This window comes from Muntiacus reevesi, chromosome 3 (assembly GCF_963930625.1).
Source record: "Muntiacus reevesi chromosome 3, mMunRee1.1, whole genome shotgun sequence".
Taxonomy (NCBI): Eukaryota; Metazoa; Chordata; class Mammalia; order Artiodactyla; family Cervidae; genus Muntiacus; species Muntiacus reevesi.
Genome location: NC_089251.1, coordinates 190692237 through 190712786, shown reverse-complemented (window position 1 = coordinate 190712786; position 20550 = coordinate 190692237). Strand labels below are relative to the sequence as shown.

At 37.6% G+C, this 20550-nt stretch overlaps 1 protein-coding gene across 1 annotated transcript in view; it reads left to right on the top strand.

The window, feature by feature from the left end:
- Positions 1-20550, top strand: part of LAMA2 (laminin subunit alpha 2) — a 673037-nt gene that overhangs the window by 293424 nt on the left and 359063 nt on the right. The window contains exons 11-12 of the mRNA XM_065931349.1: positions 3210-3350; positions 6059-6232. Of these exons, the coding sequence (XP_065787421.1) occupies positions 3210-3350; positions 6059-6232 (315 nt within the window). The remainder of the gene's footprint in view (positions 1-3209; positions 3351-6058; positions 6233-20550) is intronic.

Genomic DNA, 20550 nt, shown 5'->3' with positions numbered 1-20550 from the left:
GCCCATGGGGTCACAAAGAGTCGGACATGACTGAGCGACTTTTCTCTAAATTAAGATCCTAGCATAAGGAAATAGTCAATATAGTTTTTTTTCCCCAATTATTTTTATTTGTTGGAGGCTAATTACTTTACAATATTGTAGTGGTTTTTGCCATACACTGACATGAATCAGCCATGGATTTACATGTGCTCCCCATCCTGATCCCCCCTCCCGCCTCCCTCTCTATCCCATCCCTCTGGGTCTTCCCAGTGCCCCAGCCCCGAGCACTTGTCTCATGCATCCAACCTGGACTGGCGATCTGTTTCACACTCGATAATATACATGTTTTGATGCTGTTCTCTCAGATCATCCCACCCTTACCTTCTCTCATAGAGTCCAAAAGTCTGTTCTATACATGTGTCTCTTTTTCTGTCTTGCATATAAGTTATCCTTACCATCTTTCTAAATTCCATATATATGCATAGTATACTGTATTGGTGTTTATCTTTCCGGCTTATTCACTCTGTATAATGGGCTCCAGTTTTATCCATCTCATTAGAACTGATTCAAATGTATTCTTTTTAATGTCTGAGTAATATTCCATTGTGTATATGTACCACAGCTTTCTCTGAATGAAACTTCTAAGCTTTGAATTATTTCTTATTCCTATTATCTTTGCTAACGAGATCTCTCTTCTATCCCCTCCATCAGGATGAACTTTTAAACCATGCTTGAAGGCTTAGGTCAAATTCCACTCTTGTCATAAAGCCTCCTCAAGCCTTCATAGCAGAAACCAACCCTTTATCCTCTGTGCTCTTATAATTTATTTCTGATATCTTCTTTTCATGTTCCACCTTGCATTATGTTGATTGTAAATGTATCTTTTTACTCAACTCTAGATGTTGGCTTTTAAAAACAGAGATCTTGACTCACTCATCTTTAGAGTACCTAGAATTTCTACCATAATGTGATGCTTTGGTTTATTAAATTGAATATTGCAATTACTTAATCATTACTTTTCAAGGTCATATTGCCAGGCTAAAATGTAGCTAAGAAAAATGTAACTAATGTCTGAAAGTTTCTAATTGTTAGGCTCAGTATGAATCTCAGAAAAGTGGTATTACAAGCTTTCAAATCAGAGTAAATGAAAGTGAATTAGACCAAGCACGGAAGAACACAGTGTGCAGACAGCTGTACTGTGTCCTTAATGGGATAAGCGAAATTATCACTATTGAATGTTTCATCTTTCCTGCCTGTGTCCTCTTCTGAAGGTGCTCTCAGGTTCAGGATTTGGGGGATATATTTGCCATCGTAGGTCTGAAATTAGTTCAATTAGTTTTGTTGACATCTATCGTCTCAAAATACCTGAAATTTATCTTAAAAATAGCGAGAATACTAGCAGGAATATTAGTGCAATAATTACGTTTGTGTGCATATTGGGAGGCTGAAGTTTGACATGTGAAACATGTCTAGAGACATTCTTTTGTTTAGGCTCCTGGCAGTGTAGAAATGGTTGAGGTGGTAAGTAACACATAGAAATCAAGCCCAAAACTTAATTTCAAATATATCATTCTCTTGGATATCAGGAGAATATCTTTATTTGTTTATTTTTATAAATGTCTCTATTTTTCATGCTGTTGTTCTTCTTTGATCTTCCCCCCTATATTCTCGCATCTTTATGGCCCCATCTGCCCAGTCTTTATTCAAATATGTTTTTATGAAACACCTGCTAGGTGCACAGCAGTTCACTGTGCATGAAAAATATGACCACCACGAGATTTATTCAAAATTAATAAAGCTTTATTAAGCTAGTGTTCAATGTTGTGCCAGAAACACTTCCATGTTTGGGTATAATAAAGGCAGGTAAGACAGGGTTCTCCGTCTGAATAGATTATGGTATGGCTGGAATGAATGATCTTAGGAGATAAGCAGTACTTTTCTGTGGTTATAATAGAAGAATGACAGAAGGCTGCCGCTGCTGCTGCTAAGTCACTTCAGTTGTGTCTGACCCTGTGCGACCCCATAGACGGCAGCCCACCAGGCTCCCCTGTCCCTGGGATTCTCCAGGCAAGAACACTGGAGTGGGTTGCCATTTCCTTCTCCAATGCATGAAAGTGAAAAGTGAAAGTGAAGTCACTCAGTCGTGTCTGACTCTTAGTGACCTCAGGGACTGCAGCCCACCAGGCTCCTCCTTCCATGGGATTTTCCAGGCAAGAGTACTGGAGTGGGGTGCCATTGCCTTCTCCGTGACAGAAGGCTATGGGAACACATTTGAGAAAGAAGTTAGTTTTCTAAGGAAAAGGAAAATTTCAGAATTGAAGTAATAAGAGAATTCAAGGAAGAGGGAAAATGTGGGGCAAATTCATATGTGGGGACTACTTTGAATCTATCTCCTGAGAAGCAGGGAACTTTCATAATAAAGACATTAGTCGAGATTAACCATTCTTTAACTAAGAGATTATAGCCTTCCCAGTTTTTCATCATATAGTCAGCTTTCTTTGGCTTGAGTCCCATGTATAAACAAACAATCTTTCAGTATACTGGGTCTAGGATTAATGAAGCCAATCTAGAGAGCAGTCACCGAATGAGAATTATTTTTTCCCCATAATGTTACTCTATGATTAACTGACTATACCAGTATGTTAAAGGAAACACTGTGAAAATTAACTAGGGAAAACTTTCTTTCTTTCCTACTTTATCTCATCAGGGAAATAGTGTGACTATTTGCCCAGTTTCTCTACCTGTCTCATTCTTAGGCTTGCTTCAAAGATTTGTATTTTTCATATGTGGTGTGAAAAATATTTTATCATCTGTATAATATCAATGTTCTATTCTACACTTATGTATCAGCTTAATATCTTTTATTTTATCATGTATCGTGTGTTCTAAGAGGAAGCAGTTCAGCAACATAGAATGGTAAACCCTGAACCAAATGTCTAAGTTATTGCTGGATTTATCATGACAGTTGCTGCCCTCTGGACAAAGATGAAGATCAAATTGTAACTTGGTGCAGTAGATTAGAATCAAACATTATTTCCTATTAGTGTGGTTAGGACAGCATCTAGTTAATAAGACATTTTTGAGAAGGTTTTTAAAAATATGATTATACATTAAATAAAGTTGAGAGGTAACATGAAGAATATACAACTTATATTTTTCTTGAACAGAAATAGAGACAGTGTTCTATTTTGAAGGGCGCCTGTGTTAATAACCTACTTCTCTGTTTATAGGAAAATGTTGAAGGAGGAGACTGTAGTCGCTGCAAATTTGGGTTCTTCAATTTGCAAGAGGATAATCATAAAGGTTGTGATGAGTGCTTCTGTTCAGGAGTTTCAAACAGATGTCAAAGCTCCTACTGGACCTATGGCAACGTAAGCAATAAATAGCCTTTGAATTCTGTGTTCTGCTCCATTGGGCTTCTTGCTATTGTCCTCTGTAAGAAATTAACTTTTTTTTCTTGTAGTGAGCTTCTACTTAAACTTATCTTGGAGAAGTGATGGAATTTTTTTTTTTCATTTATTTTTATTACTTGGAGGCTAATTACTTCACAACATTGCAGTGGGTTTTGTCATACATTGACACGAATCAGCCATGGAGTTACATGTATTCCCCATCCCGATTCCCCCTCCCACCTCCCTCTCCACCCAATTCCTCTGGGTCTTCCCAGTGTACCAGGCCTGAGCGCTTGTCTCATACATCCCACCTGGGCTGGTGATCTGTTTCACTATAGATAATATACATGCTGTTCTCTCGAAACATCCCACCCTCGCTGTGTCTCTTTGACCAAAGCCTTTAAGGTTTTGTACCAGTGTGTAAACTGGAACCTCTTATAATAAGTCAGAACTAGCCTTTTCAGTCTCCATAATTAGTATGTGAAGCAATGATGGAATTAATGCTGCCTTTGCCTCAAAGGCAGAGAAGACATCTAATTGTGATAGGAAGGATTATAAATTGCATTCACCAGTATTTTTGGTATACACATTAAGAGAAACTCCTTTAACAGCTATGTATATAATACCTATTACCCACCAGTCTTTAGCTGTGATTTTATGTTGCCATAGCTCTTTCTTTGTTAAGAGGAGAAACTAAATTTGAATATCTTCATTCTTAATTGATTTGAAAAAGTTCAAATTATTACATGTTTAGTGGTGGTGATGGTGGTTTAGTTCAACTTTTGTTACTCCGTGGACTGTCGCCTGCCAGGGTCCTCTGTCCTTGGGAAGAATAGTGGAGTGGATTGCCATTTCATTTCCCAGAGGATCTTCCCGACCAGGGGTTAAACCTAGGTCTCCTGCTTTGCAGGCAGATTCTTTACCATTGAGCCCCGGGAAGCCCTGGGGTGTTCTTCCTCTATCATAAACATGAACCTGTTTTCCTCCTACCTCCTTTGCCTGTCATACACTCATTGATTTTTCATCCCTTCACAGACAGCAGTTTGTCTCCTTATGAAAGAGGACCTTCAGGAAATTTCAAATAGTTTATGTGGCAGCACTTAGGAGTACAAAATACCAGGAAACAGGCTGGAGAAAGGAGGAGAAACCTACAGAGGGAATGAGAAACTAGATACACATGGTTGAGTTTACTAAGAAGTTGAGCTCTTATCCTTGGAGAGTAACTGAAGGATTTTAGCAGGGGGGTGTTGGGATTAGAGTTGGATTTTTACAAAGATCACTATTTTAATAAAACTGAATTCCAAACACTACTGCCTTTCAGCTTTAATGAGCTAACTAATCCTTAATACAGCTATGAAAATTTTGTCTACCTGTGTTGCTTTTAAGTCTGAAATATTATGGGTAGTTTCTGATTGTACTCTTCATACCTAAATGAACCTGTGCATACTTTATCAAGTATTGCTTATGGAACAGATTGTGTAGAACCAACAGCAAATGAACAGTTAGTCTGACTTCACCCTCTAGACTGTTCCATTAATGTACAAAAGTTTTATGGTTAGCAGAGGAGCAGAAGTAGCATTCAGCCTTGTACTTCAGAAACTAGGTTCACTGATATTTGCATTTCAGGCATTTTTCTGGAAAGAACTTTCTCTGAATCTCGCTGGGCTGTCCTTGGAGGTCTGATGAATGATTTTGGAAAGGGAAGAGTAGCAGTATGTATCTTGCTGCTTTTCTGTCCAATAAACCTTCACTGAATCTCGCTCTTTTGACACGGGCAGTCCCAGCAGTTCCACAGCTTTAGGAGATACAGAATCAAATGACCTCTTCATGAAGAAATTTTAAAAATATTTCACCCATGTGTGATCACCATTACCATTCTGCTGCCCATTACCCACAACGCCAAGCAGCTCACACATGACTTGTTGGGCCCCTGGTAGCCGTAAGCCTCAGTATCCAGTCTTATGTCCTGACTAGGTAGGACGGTTTAAATTTAGAATTGTAGCCATGTGCCACGCATAGCTGGAGAATAAACGTGTAAAAGCAAGTCATCTTTCCCTAATTCCTCCTTAAACGTTCCTTCCTTGTCTGGGCCAAGGATCAAGACTAGGAGTTCTCATAGCACTTCTGACCCCATGGGAAGGAATAGGAACAGTATTGTGAGCTGGTGTTTTCAACTATCCTGGAGCCTCAAATTGAAATTTAAATATATGAAAAGGAAGGAACTAGTAAATGAAAATCTACCTTTCATATCTTATCTTTTTTCTTCCTCTTTACAAATGCATATGTAATACCTTTTGGAATAATTGTTTCCATAAGAAACTGGAGAGCACTAGTGGAGTGAAAAATGGGAAATTCAAACTTCAACTATTTGATAATTTATACAAAGTTATGTGTTATTTTAAATGACTTTTTAAGAAAGTAGTATTTGAAATCATCATTTTTAAAAATCACACGGGATTAATAAAAACAGATTACACTATAATATCATCCAAACTGTTAGAAACATCAAGAAAAAAAATAATGGTGAGAACATATGAGATGTTTAATGATATACACAACTTTTATATTTTCCTAAACATTCATAGTTTTTGTGTTATTAATTTTCAAAATATGAACACTACAGAAATAGGAAAGAGAAGTGTCTGGGTTCTTTTCTTAAGTGACAATGATTGTGTGTTTTCTTTAAGATACAAGACATGAGTGGCTGGTATCTGACTGACCTTTCTGGCCGTATTCGAGTGACCCCCCAGCTGGAGGACTTAGATTCACCGCAGCAGATCAGCATTAGCAGCGTGGAGGCCCGCCGAGCCCTGCCCCAGAGCTACTACTGGAGTGCGCCAGCGCCTTACCTGGGGAACAAGGTGAGTCCATTCAGTGCTCGCTTCTTGCTACTTTGCTTCAGTTGATCAATAAGGAGAATGGGTTTTATATAGTCTTTTTTAAAGGAAGATGAGATCAAATATATACTGATTGGATTGCTGGAACCAGTTGAATCAGATTAAGTTGGACTTTTCCACCCTGCCCCATGGGTGCTTGCATCCCCACATCACAATTCTATATAGTTGCTATACTGTGTCAAACATTTTGATAGAGCAAATAAAGCAATGAAGCCATTAGGTATTTTTTTTTTTTTTTTTTTGCAAAAGATATGGTAGATACTGGAAGACACTGTGTCATGTTTACTTGAAATAGCTGTTTTTCTAGAATTGTCTGTGGTGGAATACTTACTTATTTCTCATCTGTTTCTATTTCATTTCAAAACTGGTATTCAAGAGAGCTACTTTCTCTACCTTGTCAGAATGTTAATTGGAAATGAAATTTATTACATAACTAATTTAATACTTGCCATGAAGCTTATAATAAGTACCATATTTCCTGGAACTCAGGAAGAGAACTACCATAAAAGAAGAGCCAGATTGAAAGCACATGTTTGTTTTCAAGCCCACTGACACACATGTAAAAACACACTCACAGATAAACAAATGTAGCGCTTTCAGAGATGAAGGTGCTTCTTTCTTCCCCTCTCTTGTGAATTAACTCTAACTAGATAGCTTCCTTGGCTTTTATCATTTTATTTTATTTTGCTTAACAATTCATTGGAAACAAAATTAAATGAGAGTACTTGCTTGGTCTGTGGAACTTAATACCTTGTCAGCTCATAATTAAATGACCCGATCACACCAGAAATTGTCAGTCCCAGAAAAATCCTTTAGCAAATTGAAACTATTTAAGACTAGTTTTCAACTGTAAGCATATAGCTTACTTTGGAGAAAATCTTCATGATTAAATAAAAATATTTTAATAATTAGTGATGTGTGAGCATTAAGACAGAAAACCTTGCTAGTTCATATCAATGGAAACTAGTGGTTTTATTTGTTTGAAAACATTGTAACTTTTCCTGTTTCTTATTTTTACAGGCCTCTAAATACCATTATTAAAAATGTGTAAATGAGTAAAACACATTTTTCAATGAATATTTATTTTTAAAGAGACAATGTATGTTGCATAAAATTTTCCAGCTGTAATAAAAATCTAATTAAGCTGTTACTTCAAAGCCCTTTCCAACAAGAGGTCTTTCTATTCTATTCTATTTAGGAATTTCCTGAATACCCAACAAGAATAAAATAGCACATAGGACTCAAATGTCTAAGGCTTAAAACTGCCAAGAGACAAACAAATAAACAAAACCAGAAGCTGTCTTTTTTTCCAACTTCTCTGAGGACTTTAGAGAAGAACCATGGATCAAAATTGGATGAGTTTCAGAGGTCTTACTTTTCTTACCACAGTGAAGTTTACTTATATAGGTAGTTTTTTTAAATAGAATATTCTTTGCCTTATTTTCCATCATTTTTTCTTTGCCCATATGCTTTTTCTTTCTGTTGGCTGAGAATCAAACTGACAGAAGGAAGGCAAGCAAATAGGACATGAAATAGCATCAGAGCAAAGCGTCTGGACATCCTGTCCGTAGTATTGGTTCCCAGAGATAACTTCCCTTATCCTGTCTGGACTGCTGCTTGTTAACCACCCACAATGAAGTACTTCACATCCCGCACAGACCATGTTCACATCAAAAAGCTGTGCTTGACTGGGCTTCAGTTTCTGTTCAGTGAACAAAGTACTGGTAGCAGGGTGTGCAAATTGTTTGAATATGGAAGACATTTCTTAATGTAATGTGGAAGCCCTCGGTGGTTTACTGTCAGACATCTCAGTATGAATGAAACAATTTGCTTTAATAACTGAGCCATATAAATTTTTGATACTGCAATAATACTGCAAGCTCTCACAAATTACCACAGTACATCTTAACTGTCATGTCACATCACGTAAATTACAGTCATGATGACATGCTTAGCTTGGTTGATATAATATCTTGCTGAGGAAATGGAAGATTGTAGGGCCTTGTTTGTAAATCTGGTAAAGTCACTTTTCTAAATAGTTGAGGCTAAATTCTTTCCCAGTAATTGCTGTTGGAATCAGAACCATTGCCAGACTCTGACAGAAATAGTATGTCAAGGAACTAGTATATCTGCTTAGATACTGAATTGATTTACATCCATGACCAGGAAGCTCTGGATATATAGTCCTTCCTTTGCCTTTTTAGTGTTAATTTCTAAGTTGAAAAAGTATTTATGAGATGCTATTAGCTTTTCCTAAATACTTGTATAACCGATTTTCAAACATTTTCCAAGTTCCTTGGTGGTAAATTCACTTGTAACAGATGGGAGATGTGTTGTACATATTTCATTTTAATGAAGGTGCCACATGCCAGTCTTCCTGTGTTTTGGTAACCTAACCCCAAATAATAAAACTGCTCTAACTTGAGATCCACTTTGCTAACACAGAAACCTTCCTGGGCATAATTAAACTCAAGAGCACTAGCCAGTTTAGCAAAGGAATACTTTTCATATTAAGAAACATTTTTATTGACGACAGTCCCTCTTTGGAATATTGAGGAATACATAGGTGGATATAGTTGTGTATGTGGATAGTAGATGAGGCCTGGAAAAGTTAGTGCGTTTTTATACTGCTCTTTAAAAAATTTCCATAATCTTGTTGTCTATGGCAAGTTTGTGTGCTGAACCCACAGTGAGGCCAAACAAACTGAAACATAAGAGTTTCGAGCTGAAAAGGGTTTATTGCAGGGCCGAACGAAGAGAGTGAGGCAGCCCATGATGCTCAAAAGACCCAAACTCCTCAAAGCATTTTTAGAGGCAAAGTGATGGGGGTAGGGGGGTGGTATGTCACATGGAGTGTGATCAGCTTATGACAGTTCTCTGATTGGTTGATGGTGAGATAACAGGGCAGTGTTACTGGGGTTATCACTATCAGTCCTCAGGTTTCAGCAGGGGGCTATGTGCTCATGGTCATCAAGTAGTTAGCTTCTTCGATTTGATGGAGGGTTTAGCATCTGTAAAACAACTCAGGGAATGTGCATTAGTTTACTGTTATCTAGGTGCTTTAGGGAGGAACTAAATATTCTATGGCTGTCATATGTAAGGTTTATTGTTTAAATTCTTGCCAGTTCTCCTGGACCAACTGCTATTTTTGTCACTACATGTTCAATTCCTTCAATCATTACTTTCTTTTTTGTTTTTTCTTTTTGTTGTTGTTGCTCTGGACTTTATTATTAATTCTTGAGCCAGGCTTTTATGACTCAGGAGGCCTGGGAGACTACAGATTTCCTAGAAATAAAAGACCAGCAGTTGACATGAGGAAGGACTCTATCCTGAGAAGGTCCCATGGAGTCCCACTGGGTTACAATCTCAACTAAGAGTTAATCCCTCAACAGCAACCTTGAAAATATTTTTTTCTCATATATGTGTGGGCATTCAGCACAGTGGTCACAATCAAGTGTTAATTCCCTGCCCCTTTCATTGTAGACATTCAAAGAAAATTAAGTCAGGCACCCACAGGGCTCTACTTGGCAGCATCTTATTTTCTTGAAATACTTGACAGAGGTTAATGCTTGGTTTTAGGGCATTTGTGTAAGCCTGGAACCAGGCATGAATGTAAAGTGCTAGAGCACAGAGTCCTGCTGATTTGCTACAGGCCACAGCTATTGAAAAACAGTTAGGGTATTTCAGAGTTGGAATAATTCACTGCTTTAGTAAACTAAGTGCTATTGGAACATTGAAATAGTTATTTCTTTACGGTTACCCTAGTGGTCTGAAATAGTTTCAGCCCCCAAAACCAGTTCTCTTCCTGTTTGTAAAGAGCCCTGAGAATTTGACTTGGCCTATCGACTGTTCCCCCATCACCAGTAAGATTTGCAAATCAGTTTCTGAGTGCTAAATTAATTTTGTGTGATTTGGTCTTTATAAACAGTGCTTATTTCCTACAACATGTATACTATCTTTTTCTGTTTCTAGCTTAGAGGAGCTTTTAAATTGTTTCATTGTAGTTGCCAAGAATATCTATAGTTTAGCATAAGCCTCTTATTATGAGTCAGCTGACAAAATAGCATCTGTTCTAAAAGTAATCTCTGGTATTTCTTTGCTGTCTTGCTTGACTTACAGTTCTACCTCTAACATCCCTAATTAAAGCTGTGGATTTGAAGGAGATTGATATTTGAGATTTATATGACAGGATAGTTCTTGTCAGATGAAAGGAACTTCACAAATATTTTGTGATCAATGCTACATTTTTAACAACAACAGAATAGTTTTGATAAGATTTCTCAGAAATGACTCTTGAGTTGAGATTTAAGTTAGAATTGAAAGATGATTTCCATCTTAGTTAAAAAATTAAAACTTCACTAATAAGCATGAGTTGCTCTCTTTTTAGCAACATAATTTATATTTCTGACTTCTTTGCTCTATATGCTGCAGAATTATTCAAAGTAAAGGTCAGACTCTCTCCCTCATCCTTAATGTCCTCTGAATTAAGTCTCAGATTAAATGGATTAAGAATGTATTATATATGTGAAGAATGGCATGGCTATAAAGGTAAATAAGATAAATTTTGATTAAATTTTTATTCCATAAGTCAGATCATATAAAAATTATTTGGCAATAGAATAATACCAGAAGAATATCTGTTGTCAAGAATAAACCAAATATATTGTTAGGGGCAAAAGTTTATGAAAAAACAAACAAAAATCGTTAAGAACTCATTATTACATGTAGTTCTGGTAATGTCTACTCTGCAAAGTTAGCCCAACTGTGAGGACTCAGAGTCAGATTTCTAGAATAATAAAAATTAATAAAACTGACCGAGGGGGAAGATGTTAAAAGTCATATGAACATTAAAGCAATTGAATCAGTAGCCAAAAAAGTATTCCCATAAGGTAAACAATGGTTTTATTTATTTCTATTCAATTTGTAAATCAATTTTTGAACCTTAAAAACGTTTTTCAATCTTACACAGCTTTACAGAGAACAAAATAATAAGGACTGCTCCTCAAGTAATTTTATGTGGCTTAATATGCTTGATATCAAGGAGGCATGAAAAAAGGAAATTTCTGCCCAAACTCACTCATGAAAATCGATGCAAATATCCTAACCAAAGCATGAATAATCAGAATCCATAATCTATAAAAATGATAAAATTAGCATTTATCATAGGAGTTCAGTGTTGATTTAATATAAAAAAACAGTGTAATTGACAGTATTGATTAAATAAAGGAGAGAAACTGTTTCAATAGATGCAGAAAAAATAGATAAAATTTGATGATGATTCATGATGTTTTAAAAAATGTGTAAACTGATGAAGAATATATAGAAATGAATAACATATCTATTTTATTATAAAATATGGAAAGAATTATTTAAGATCACAAACAATTTTCACTCTGACCACTTTTATTTAACATGGTACTAGCAGATTTGGACAGTGCATTAAGATTTTAATACAAGAAGTTAAAAGATATAGAAGTTAAAAAGGAAGAAATAAAATTGCATTTATAGGTGATATGATTATCTGCTTGCTATGATTATGAACTCAGAAGATAAATTACTAATGGGTGAATCAAGAAGGGAACTGTATACAAAGTTAATATGTAAAGCCTATTGACTAAAAAATTAGTCACAACCAGAAAGTAAAGAGTCATTTTATTTGGTGGGAATGTTAACGACTCTGAGCCCCGGAGGCAGCATCTCAGTTGTTCAGTCGCTAAGTCATGTTCTGCTCTTAGCAACACTATGAACTGCAGCACGCCAGGTTTCTCTGTTCACCATTTCTCTGAGTTAGCTCAACTCATGTCCACTGAGTGGGTGATGCCATTCAATCATCTCATCCTCTGTTGCCCTGTTTTCCTACTACCCTCAGCCTTTTCCAGCTCAGAGTCTTTTCCAATGAGTTGGCTCTTTGTATCAGGTGGCAAAATTATTGGAGCTTCAGCTTTAGCATCAGTCCTTCCAGTGAATATTCAGGGTTGATTTCCTTTAGAATTGACTGGTTTGATTTCCTTGCAGTCCAAGGGGCCCTTGAGTCTTCTCCAGCACCACAGTTCAAATGTATCAATTCTTTGGCACTCTGCCTGACTTATGGTCCAACTCTCACATCCATGCATGACTACTGGAAAAACCATAGTTTTGACTCTACAGACATTTGTTGGCAAAGTGATGTCTCTGCTTTTCAACACAGTGTCTAGGTTTGTCATAGCTTTTCTTCCAAGGAGCAAGCATCTTTTAATCTCAGCTGCAGTCATCATTCGCAGTGATTTTGGAGCCCAAGAAAATAAAATCTGACACTGTTTCTACTTTTCCCCCGAACTATTTGGCATGAAATGATAGGACTGGATGCCATAATCTTCACTTTTTGAATGTTGAATTTTAAGCCAGCCTTTTCACTTTCCTCTTTCACCTTCATTAAGAGGCTCTTTAGTCTCTCTTCACTTTCTGTCATTAGAGTGGAATCATCTGAATATCTGAGGTAGTTGACTAATCTCCCTGCAGTCTTGATTCCAGCTTGTGATTCATCCAGCCTGGTATTCCACATGATGTAATAATCTGCACATAAATTAAGTAAACAGGGTGACAATACACAGCCTTGTCTTACTCCTTTCCCAATTTGGAACCGGTCTGTTATCCCATGTCCAATTCAAACTATTGCTTCTTGAAATGCATACAGGTTTCTCAGGAGACAGCTAAGGTGGTTTAGTACTCCCATCTCTTGAAGAATTTTCCAGTTTGTTGTGATCCACACAGTCAAAGGCTTTAGCATTGTCAATGAAGCAGAAGTAGATATTTTTCTGGAATTCTCTTGCTTTTTCTATGATCCAATGGATGTTTGCAATTTGATCTCTGGTTCCTCTGCCTTTTCTAAATCTAGCTTGAACATCTGGAAGTTCTCAGTTCATGTACTGTTGAAGCCTAGCTTGAAGGATTTTGAGCATTACCTTGCTAACGTGAAATGAGCACAGTTGTGTGGTAGTTTGAACATTCTTTGCCATTTTCCTTCTTTGGGATTGGAATGAAAACTGATATTTTCCAGTCCTTTGGTCACTGCTGAGTTTTCCAAATTTTCTGGCCTATTGCGTGCTGCACTTTCACAGTGTCATATCTTTCAGGATTTGAAATAGCTCAGCTGGAATTCCATGACCTCCACTAGGTTTGTTCATAGTAATGTTTCCTATGGCCCACTTGACTTCACACCCCAGAATGTCTGGCTCTAGGTGAGTGACCACACCATTGTGGTTATCCAGGTCATTAAGATCTTTTTTGTATAATTCTCCTGTGTATTCTTGCCACCTCTTCTTAAACTGCTGTGGAAGGCCAGAGAGAGGGAGTCAAGCTATATACAACTTTGCGACAGTGAGGGCAGACAGTCTGGACATCAAAGATTATTGTTAAGTAAGGAAAACCAGACATCAAGCTAAGGAACTTTAGCATTCTTCTATGGGAATTTGCAAGCCTCTGGGCTCACTGAATTCTTTCCATTCATATGTACTGCACCTATCTGGGACCACTTCCTGCTTCTTGATTGTTTACATCAGTAATTCCTTGTTCAGCATAAAGAGTGGCGGAGGATAGTTGTTTCTTGCATTCCTCTGAGCTCCTTTGCAATCATTGCAGGGGTGGCCTGCTGGGTCACATGTATTGTGTTCCCTTTCGGGAGCCCTCATTCACATTTGGAGCCCCAAGTCACTGATTGCTGTGACATTTCTTGCCCACTGGTGTGGCAGGAAATATTTCATTTCACAAGTCAATTGTATTTCTTTACATCAGCAAAAACCAATTAAAACAGCATTTTAAAAATAAGTCCTGGGCTTTCTTGGTAGTCCAGTGGTTAAGGATCCATCTCACAATGTAGGGGACACTGGTCTCATCCCTGGTCCAGGAAGATCCCACATTCCGCAGGGCAACGAAGCCCCTGAACCACAACTATTGAGTCTACGTGCAGCAACTACTAAAGCTGGTTACCCTAGAGCCCAGGGCTACACAGCAAGACAAGTCACAACAGTGAGAAGCCTGAACACCACAACCAGAAAGAAGCCCCTGCTTTCTGCAAGTGAAGAAGGCCTGCTCACAGTAAGGAAGACCTAGTGCAGCCAAAAATAAATAAATATTTAAAAATAAGTCCTTTACAATAGCAACAAGTCACAAAATACTAAGGATAGAACCTATATAGAAAAGCAAAGAGCTTTTCAAATAATAAAAGGAAATCCTACAGAAAGAAAGAGATGGAGTTTTAATCAAAACTTACCTGATAAAAAGACTTAGGACTCATTTTAAAAAAAGAAATAATGATTGAGACAAAGTGCTGTTGGTGTGAAAAAAGATATAGAAATGATCAATGGAGTTGAAAAAATAGCCCAGAAATATCCCATGCATATGTGGATACTTGATTATTAAGAAAATAGAAATTACAGATCAAAGACAGTAGAATAGACCATCTTATAAATGCTATCAGTACCATTGAGTATCTGAAAAGACAAAAAATGACCATCCTGCATCCCTACCTCATTTTATACATAAAAATAAACTCTAGTTGAAACAAAGATTACTGGTTTCAAAAATCATATTATAAAGCATGGAATTTTTACTTCTGGCCATGACTGAGCAAATCTTTCCTAGACAACAAGATAATTTGAGAAAAAATGTGAAACAAGTTTTTAGACACTTTACAGCAGATGTTGTAGAACTTTGATCCCTGAGAGAAAAAACAGCTCCAGATGAATTGAGGCTTTGCAGCTGTCAAGGCTGATGCCTGGGTATCGTTTCCAAGGTACAGGGCATTGAGGGAAAACCCCAAAGAGCAGTGTTTGAAAGTCTGAGAGATGGAGATGGGAGTTCAGGGAAGCCCAGGAAACTAGAATTTGTGGGACAGAATATTAAGGAAGAGGGATCTGGAGAAAAAATTAACGAAAGAGAAAGAGAATCAATCCAGGTATCTATAAAGATGTAAAGGAAACTTCCATCCTGGCTGTGTTGGATGGGAAAACTTGCCTATCTAAGGATGGTGGAAGAATTACCAAAAAGTAGCGAGAGTTAACAACTCCTAGCTCATTTCCTACCACCTAACTGAAACTCCAATACTTTGGCCACCTCATGAGAAGAGTTGACTCATTGGGAAAGATCCTGATGCTGGGAGGGATTTGGGGGCAGGAGGAGAAGGGGACGACAGAGGATGAGATGACTGGATGGCATCACCGACTCGATGAACTTGAGTTTGAAGTAAACTCCGGGAGTTGGTGATGGACAGGGAGGCCTGGTGTGCTGCGGTTCATGGGGTCGCAGAGTCGGACACGACTGAGCGACTGAACTGAACTGAACTGAACTGAATAATAGGACCATAAAAGAGAGGACTTCTGGCAAAGTTTATTTAGTATTGTTAGCAAAGGAGCTAAATTAGCCCCAGAGTACAGGCTGTTCTATGTTCACCTTAACAAATCTTAAAAGCAAACCTTAAAAAAATTATTCCAAAACTGCATGCCAGAACAAAATCCAGTACTAATTAATTATAACAAAATTGAGCACCCAACAATGTGACATCTACCATGTCTGGCATCTACACAAAATGAGAAACCAGCAGGCGCATATGAACCATAACCAGGAGGAAAAGTAGTCAGTGCAAACAGACCAAAAATGACAAGGAAATAATGCAAAGTATGTCAGAATCAATTTACTATTAAAAAAAAAAAAAAAACAGTGGTAGAGATAAAGAAATCTTAAAAGCATCCAGAGGATAAAAGACACAACATGCAAAGAGGAATAAAGATAGAAGATTCTTGTTAGACATCGCAAGGACCAGAATACAGTACAGAGATATGTTAAAGTATTGGGGGGAAAAGAATCAACAACAAACAAAAAAAATAGTTAATCTAGAATTTTTACAAGGCCAAAGTATCTTTGAAAAAGGAAGGCAAGACAAAGAGACATTCCAGAAAAAAGGCTGAGATACTTTTTCACCAACACATCTGTAGGAGAAAAAAAGTGTAGAAACTTCTCATAAAAGTAATATAATAGTAGATGGAAATTTGTCCCTACAAAAAGAAATTAGGAATAAATAAATAGTAAAAACAAGTAAATAATAAAACTTTTTCCATGGATTGCCACCTACCACAGGACCTCAAGCTGGTCACCCTTTACCTTAAGGAGCATAATGGTTATTGAATAAACAACGAAACACATAGTGAAAATAGAAATTTGGGTACTCTGTATAATTTTTTATTTGAAATCATAAAATGGAAGACCATGCAACCCCCATTCCTTATCACAAGTAAAGAAAGCAAAACTACCATCAATTTGATAAGGTTTCAATCAAATCTTAGATTTTTGTGATATCCTTTTCAATAACACTTTTACACTCTTGTTTCTTGTGCAACTCAGTGGAGAATTATAGGGAACCAGTGGAGTGCTGGTTCTGATGTTCTAGCCCAAGTCCAAGTCCTTGTGAGATGAATCCCCAGTGTGCTGGCCTCTGCCACTTGTAATAGATCAGACCCATCAATTGTTGTTATAGTTTAGTGGAACAGTATTATGCTCTTTCTGAGCCTATCATGGCCAGAGAGTGTTTTATGTACAGAGTTTTCGTATTTAACCCAGTGTATATATAGTGTTTAATTGTTGATGGTAGTGGGAGAAGCACAAGATGGTGGGAATGTTTGGGACACAGATTTGGATAAAGGAAGAAGGTCTTCTGTAAGCCAAGGAGAGAGGCCTGGAGCAGTTCCTTCTCTCATAGTCCTCAGAGAAGATCAGTCCTGCTGACATCTTGATTATGAAATAGCAAAGGAATATGTTGGGCATCCCAGGCGGTGCTAGTGGTAAAGAACCTGCCTTCTAATGCAGGAAACATAAGAGACTTGGGTTCAATCCCAGAATTGGGAAGATCACCTGGAGGAGGGCATGGCAACCCACTCCAGTATTCTTGCCTGGAGAATCCCATGGACAGAGGAACCTGGTGGGTTACAGTCCATAAATTCACAGAGTTGGACACGACTGAAGTAACTTAGCATGCATGCAAAGGAATACTTTATTTCTTCCGTTAATTTTCTATGCATCTGTGTCCCATCCTTCCCCCCATTCTACTCTTGACTCAAAGCTATTATTTATGCAAGGGGAACTCTGGTCAGTTATTTCAGTGTTTTGATCCTTATGCTTTTCACAGATCTGATTCAAATGCTGCATCTCTTCCTTATTATTTCTGTAATCTTGGACACATCCCGCTATTTAGTTGACACTTACTTTCAATATCTGCAAATTGAGAGTTCTAGCACCTCCTCAGAGTTGTGCAAAGCCCTCAAAAATGCCTTTAGCACACAGAAGCTCTTCAATAAATACTAATTACTTTGAGAACTTCTGTAGATGTATGGTGCAGCAGTTTATATCAGAGGTAAATCTTTATATCAATAAAGCACATTTGTTAGAGAACGCTTTGTCCCTTGCTTGTTATTTCTATCTAACTGAGCATCTGGTGGTGGTAAAGACAAGATAGCAATAAAAATAAAAATGGACAATCACAGAGAGTTAACTTTAGAAAGTAAGTCAATTATGTGACGTAAACAGCAGCTTGTGAAAATGTGAAAAAATTAAGGCCGTTATCTAGCTTTTGGAGAAGCCTGCAGAGTGTTTTGTACTTTATCTTGAAGATACCAAAGTAAAGCAAATGAGCATCATGTCACGTCTTTCTAAGCAAATGATGTGGTAAGTAAGTATTTCTGCCTTACAGAAGTATTTAAAGGGATTTAAGATTTCTGCCCATCAATAACTGATTAGGGAAGTAAATTTTATCGGCATTATAAGCAGCATCAATACCTTGCGGTTATAGTGTAGCAAGTTAAATAAGGGCATTAAAGTAGACGCAAGCTCAGTATGACTGTTGTTTAGGTGCTACGTCGTGTACCACCCTTTTGTGACCTCATGGACTGCGGCCCCCCAGGCTCTCCTGTCCATGGGACTTCCTGCTGGAATGGGTTGTCATTTCCTTCTCCAGGGGATCTTCCTGACCCAGGGGTCAAACCCGTGTCCCCTGTTTTGGCAGGCAGATTCTTTACCACTCAGCCACCAGGGAAGCCCCAATATAATTTATATCCTTATAAAAAGGGAAAACTTGGAGACAGACACTTATACAAGGAGAATGCCATATGAATATGAAGACAGCCATCGGCAAGCCAAAGAGAGAGATCTGAAACAGATCCTTTTCCCACAGCCTTCAGGAGGAGCCAACTCTGCTCCTTTGGTTTTGAACTTGTATCCTTTAGAGCTGTGAGACAATGAATTCTGTTTTTTTGAGACATGTAGGTTATGGTTTTATTGTGGCAGTCTTAGTAAACAAATCAAGTAAAATATCAATTATTTAAAAAATTCAAAGGTTCTCATTTTGCTTTAATTTGTTGCAAACAAAAGCCTAATCTAATAGCAAAAGAAATTATAGAAATTGATAACAAAGACCAACAGTTCAACAAAGAAATGGGCAACACATATGAATGAACAGTTTGTAGAAAAGGAATACAAATGGCCCTTAGGTATAAGAAACAGCATACAACCTGCCTCATAATACAGCTATACTGAGAAACTGCCATTTATCTTAGAAGAGACAACAAAATGGTAAATGGATAGCATGCTATTTTAAAAATTATTTATTTATTTGGCTGTGCTGAGTCCTCATTGCTGCGCAGGCTTTCTCTAGTTGTGGCAAGCAGCGGCTACCCTCTAGTGACCGTGTGCGGACTTCTCGTTGTCTTGGCCTCTCCTGTTGCAGCAAATAGACTCTAGGGCACAGGGGTTCAGCAGTTGCATCACGTGGTGGAGTAGTTGCAATTCCCAGACTCTAGAGCACAGGCTTAACAACTGCAGTGTGTGGGCTGAACTGCTCCGTGGCATCTTTCCCAACCAGGGAGTGAACTTGTGTGTCTCCTGCACTGGCAAGGCAGATTCTTGGCTGTTGATCCACCAGGGAAGCCTGGATAATGTGCTATTACTGAGATGTTAAAAGGACAAAGATCCTTATAATATTGGTAGTGGGGATATGCATTAATGCAATCTAAGAAAACTAACTTAGAAATTTTTACCAAAGTTACAAATACACATGTGTTCATATATTTCTCTCCTGGAAATTTTACCTATAGGTAGATGTAAAGTGTGAAATACAAAGTGATTCATTCACAAATGTTTGTGATAAACACAAAAATGCTACTGATAGACTGATTAAATGCATTTTGGTACATACACACAAACACTATAATAATGTGGAATGCTCTCAGTTATATGGTTAAGTAGTTAAATCTAGAAATAGAACAGTGTATATGACCACCATTTGTGTAAAAAAAAGTAGTGGAAAAAAAGAATCTGCATATAATTATAAGGTAGCCTAGCTGTTTAAAGTCACAGCCAGCATTTGATTGGAGGTGAACTTGTCTGAGACTGTCTGCTGGCCCACTCAAGAACATAATATTGTTAAAGTTATAAAATAAGTTAAGTATATGGCAAAAACCAACCCGACATTGTGAAGCAGTTATCCTCCACTTAAAAATAAGTTTTAAAAAGATATTTTATATAGAACAATATTTTCATTTTGCTCTATTATAAACTATTAATTTTCTAGTCTAGACTTCATTGTGAAGATTATTGTTTTGATGAGATCATTTAATATGAGCCTCAATTCTATAAACTAAAAGTTGGTTGTCATGCTTAATTAATCACAAGGATTCCAGTAACACTCTTATCTTTCCAGATAGTTTCAGCAAATTCTGTTAATATCAGTAGGGCCTGTTGGGGAAGCATAAAGCTTACATTTCTAGGACTGTGGTCTTCCCATGACTTCCAACAGTAGTAGTTGAGTAGACACCCTTTTACCTTACTTTTTCTGAAGTTCTCCCTCTATAACTTGGGTCTCAGATTCCAAGTAGTTAAAATTCAACATTTGCCACATGGAAAAAGGAGCTATGTGATAAGACCCCGATCTGAAATGTGATGAATTATTAAACAGGTAGTTTGTTGGGTGATTGAAAATTACCTGTGAAAGAGTGCTTATCTCCTTGAGGCACGTCGAACACTGACGGAATTGAGCCAATTAGACTGACTGTCTCTTCAATGAGTTGTGACCTCTCGATGGTAATAGCTTATTATGATGATAAATGAACCCATCTCTTCAACTGAAGCCTGAGTACACACTTCAGCAGTTTCCTTGAATCATGAGGCCATTACCTCTCAACTTCAGATCGACAGCAGTGACAGCCCTGGGAGCAGACGGCATGCATGACTAGACACGGATGATTGTTTTACGCCTGTGAATA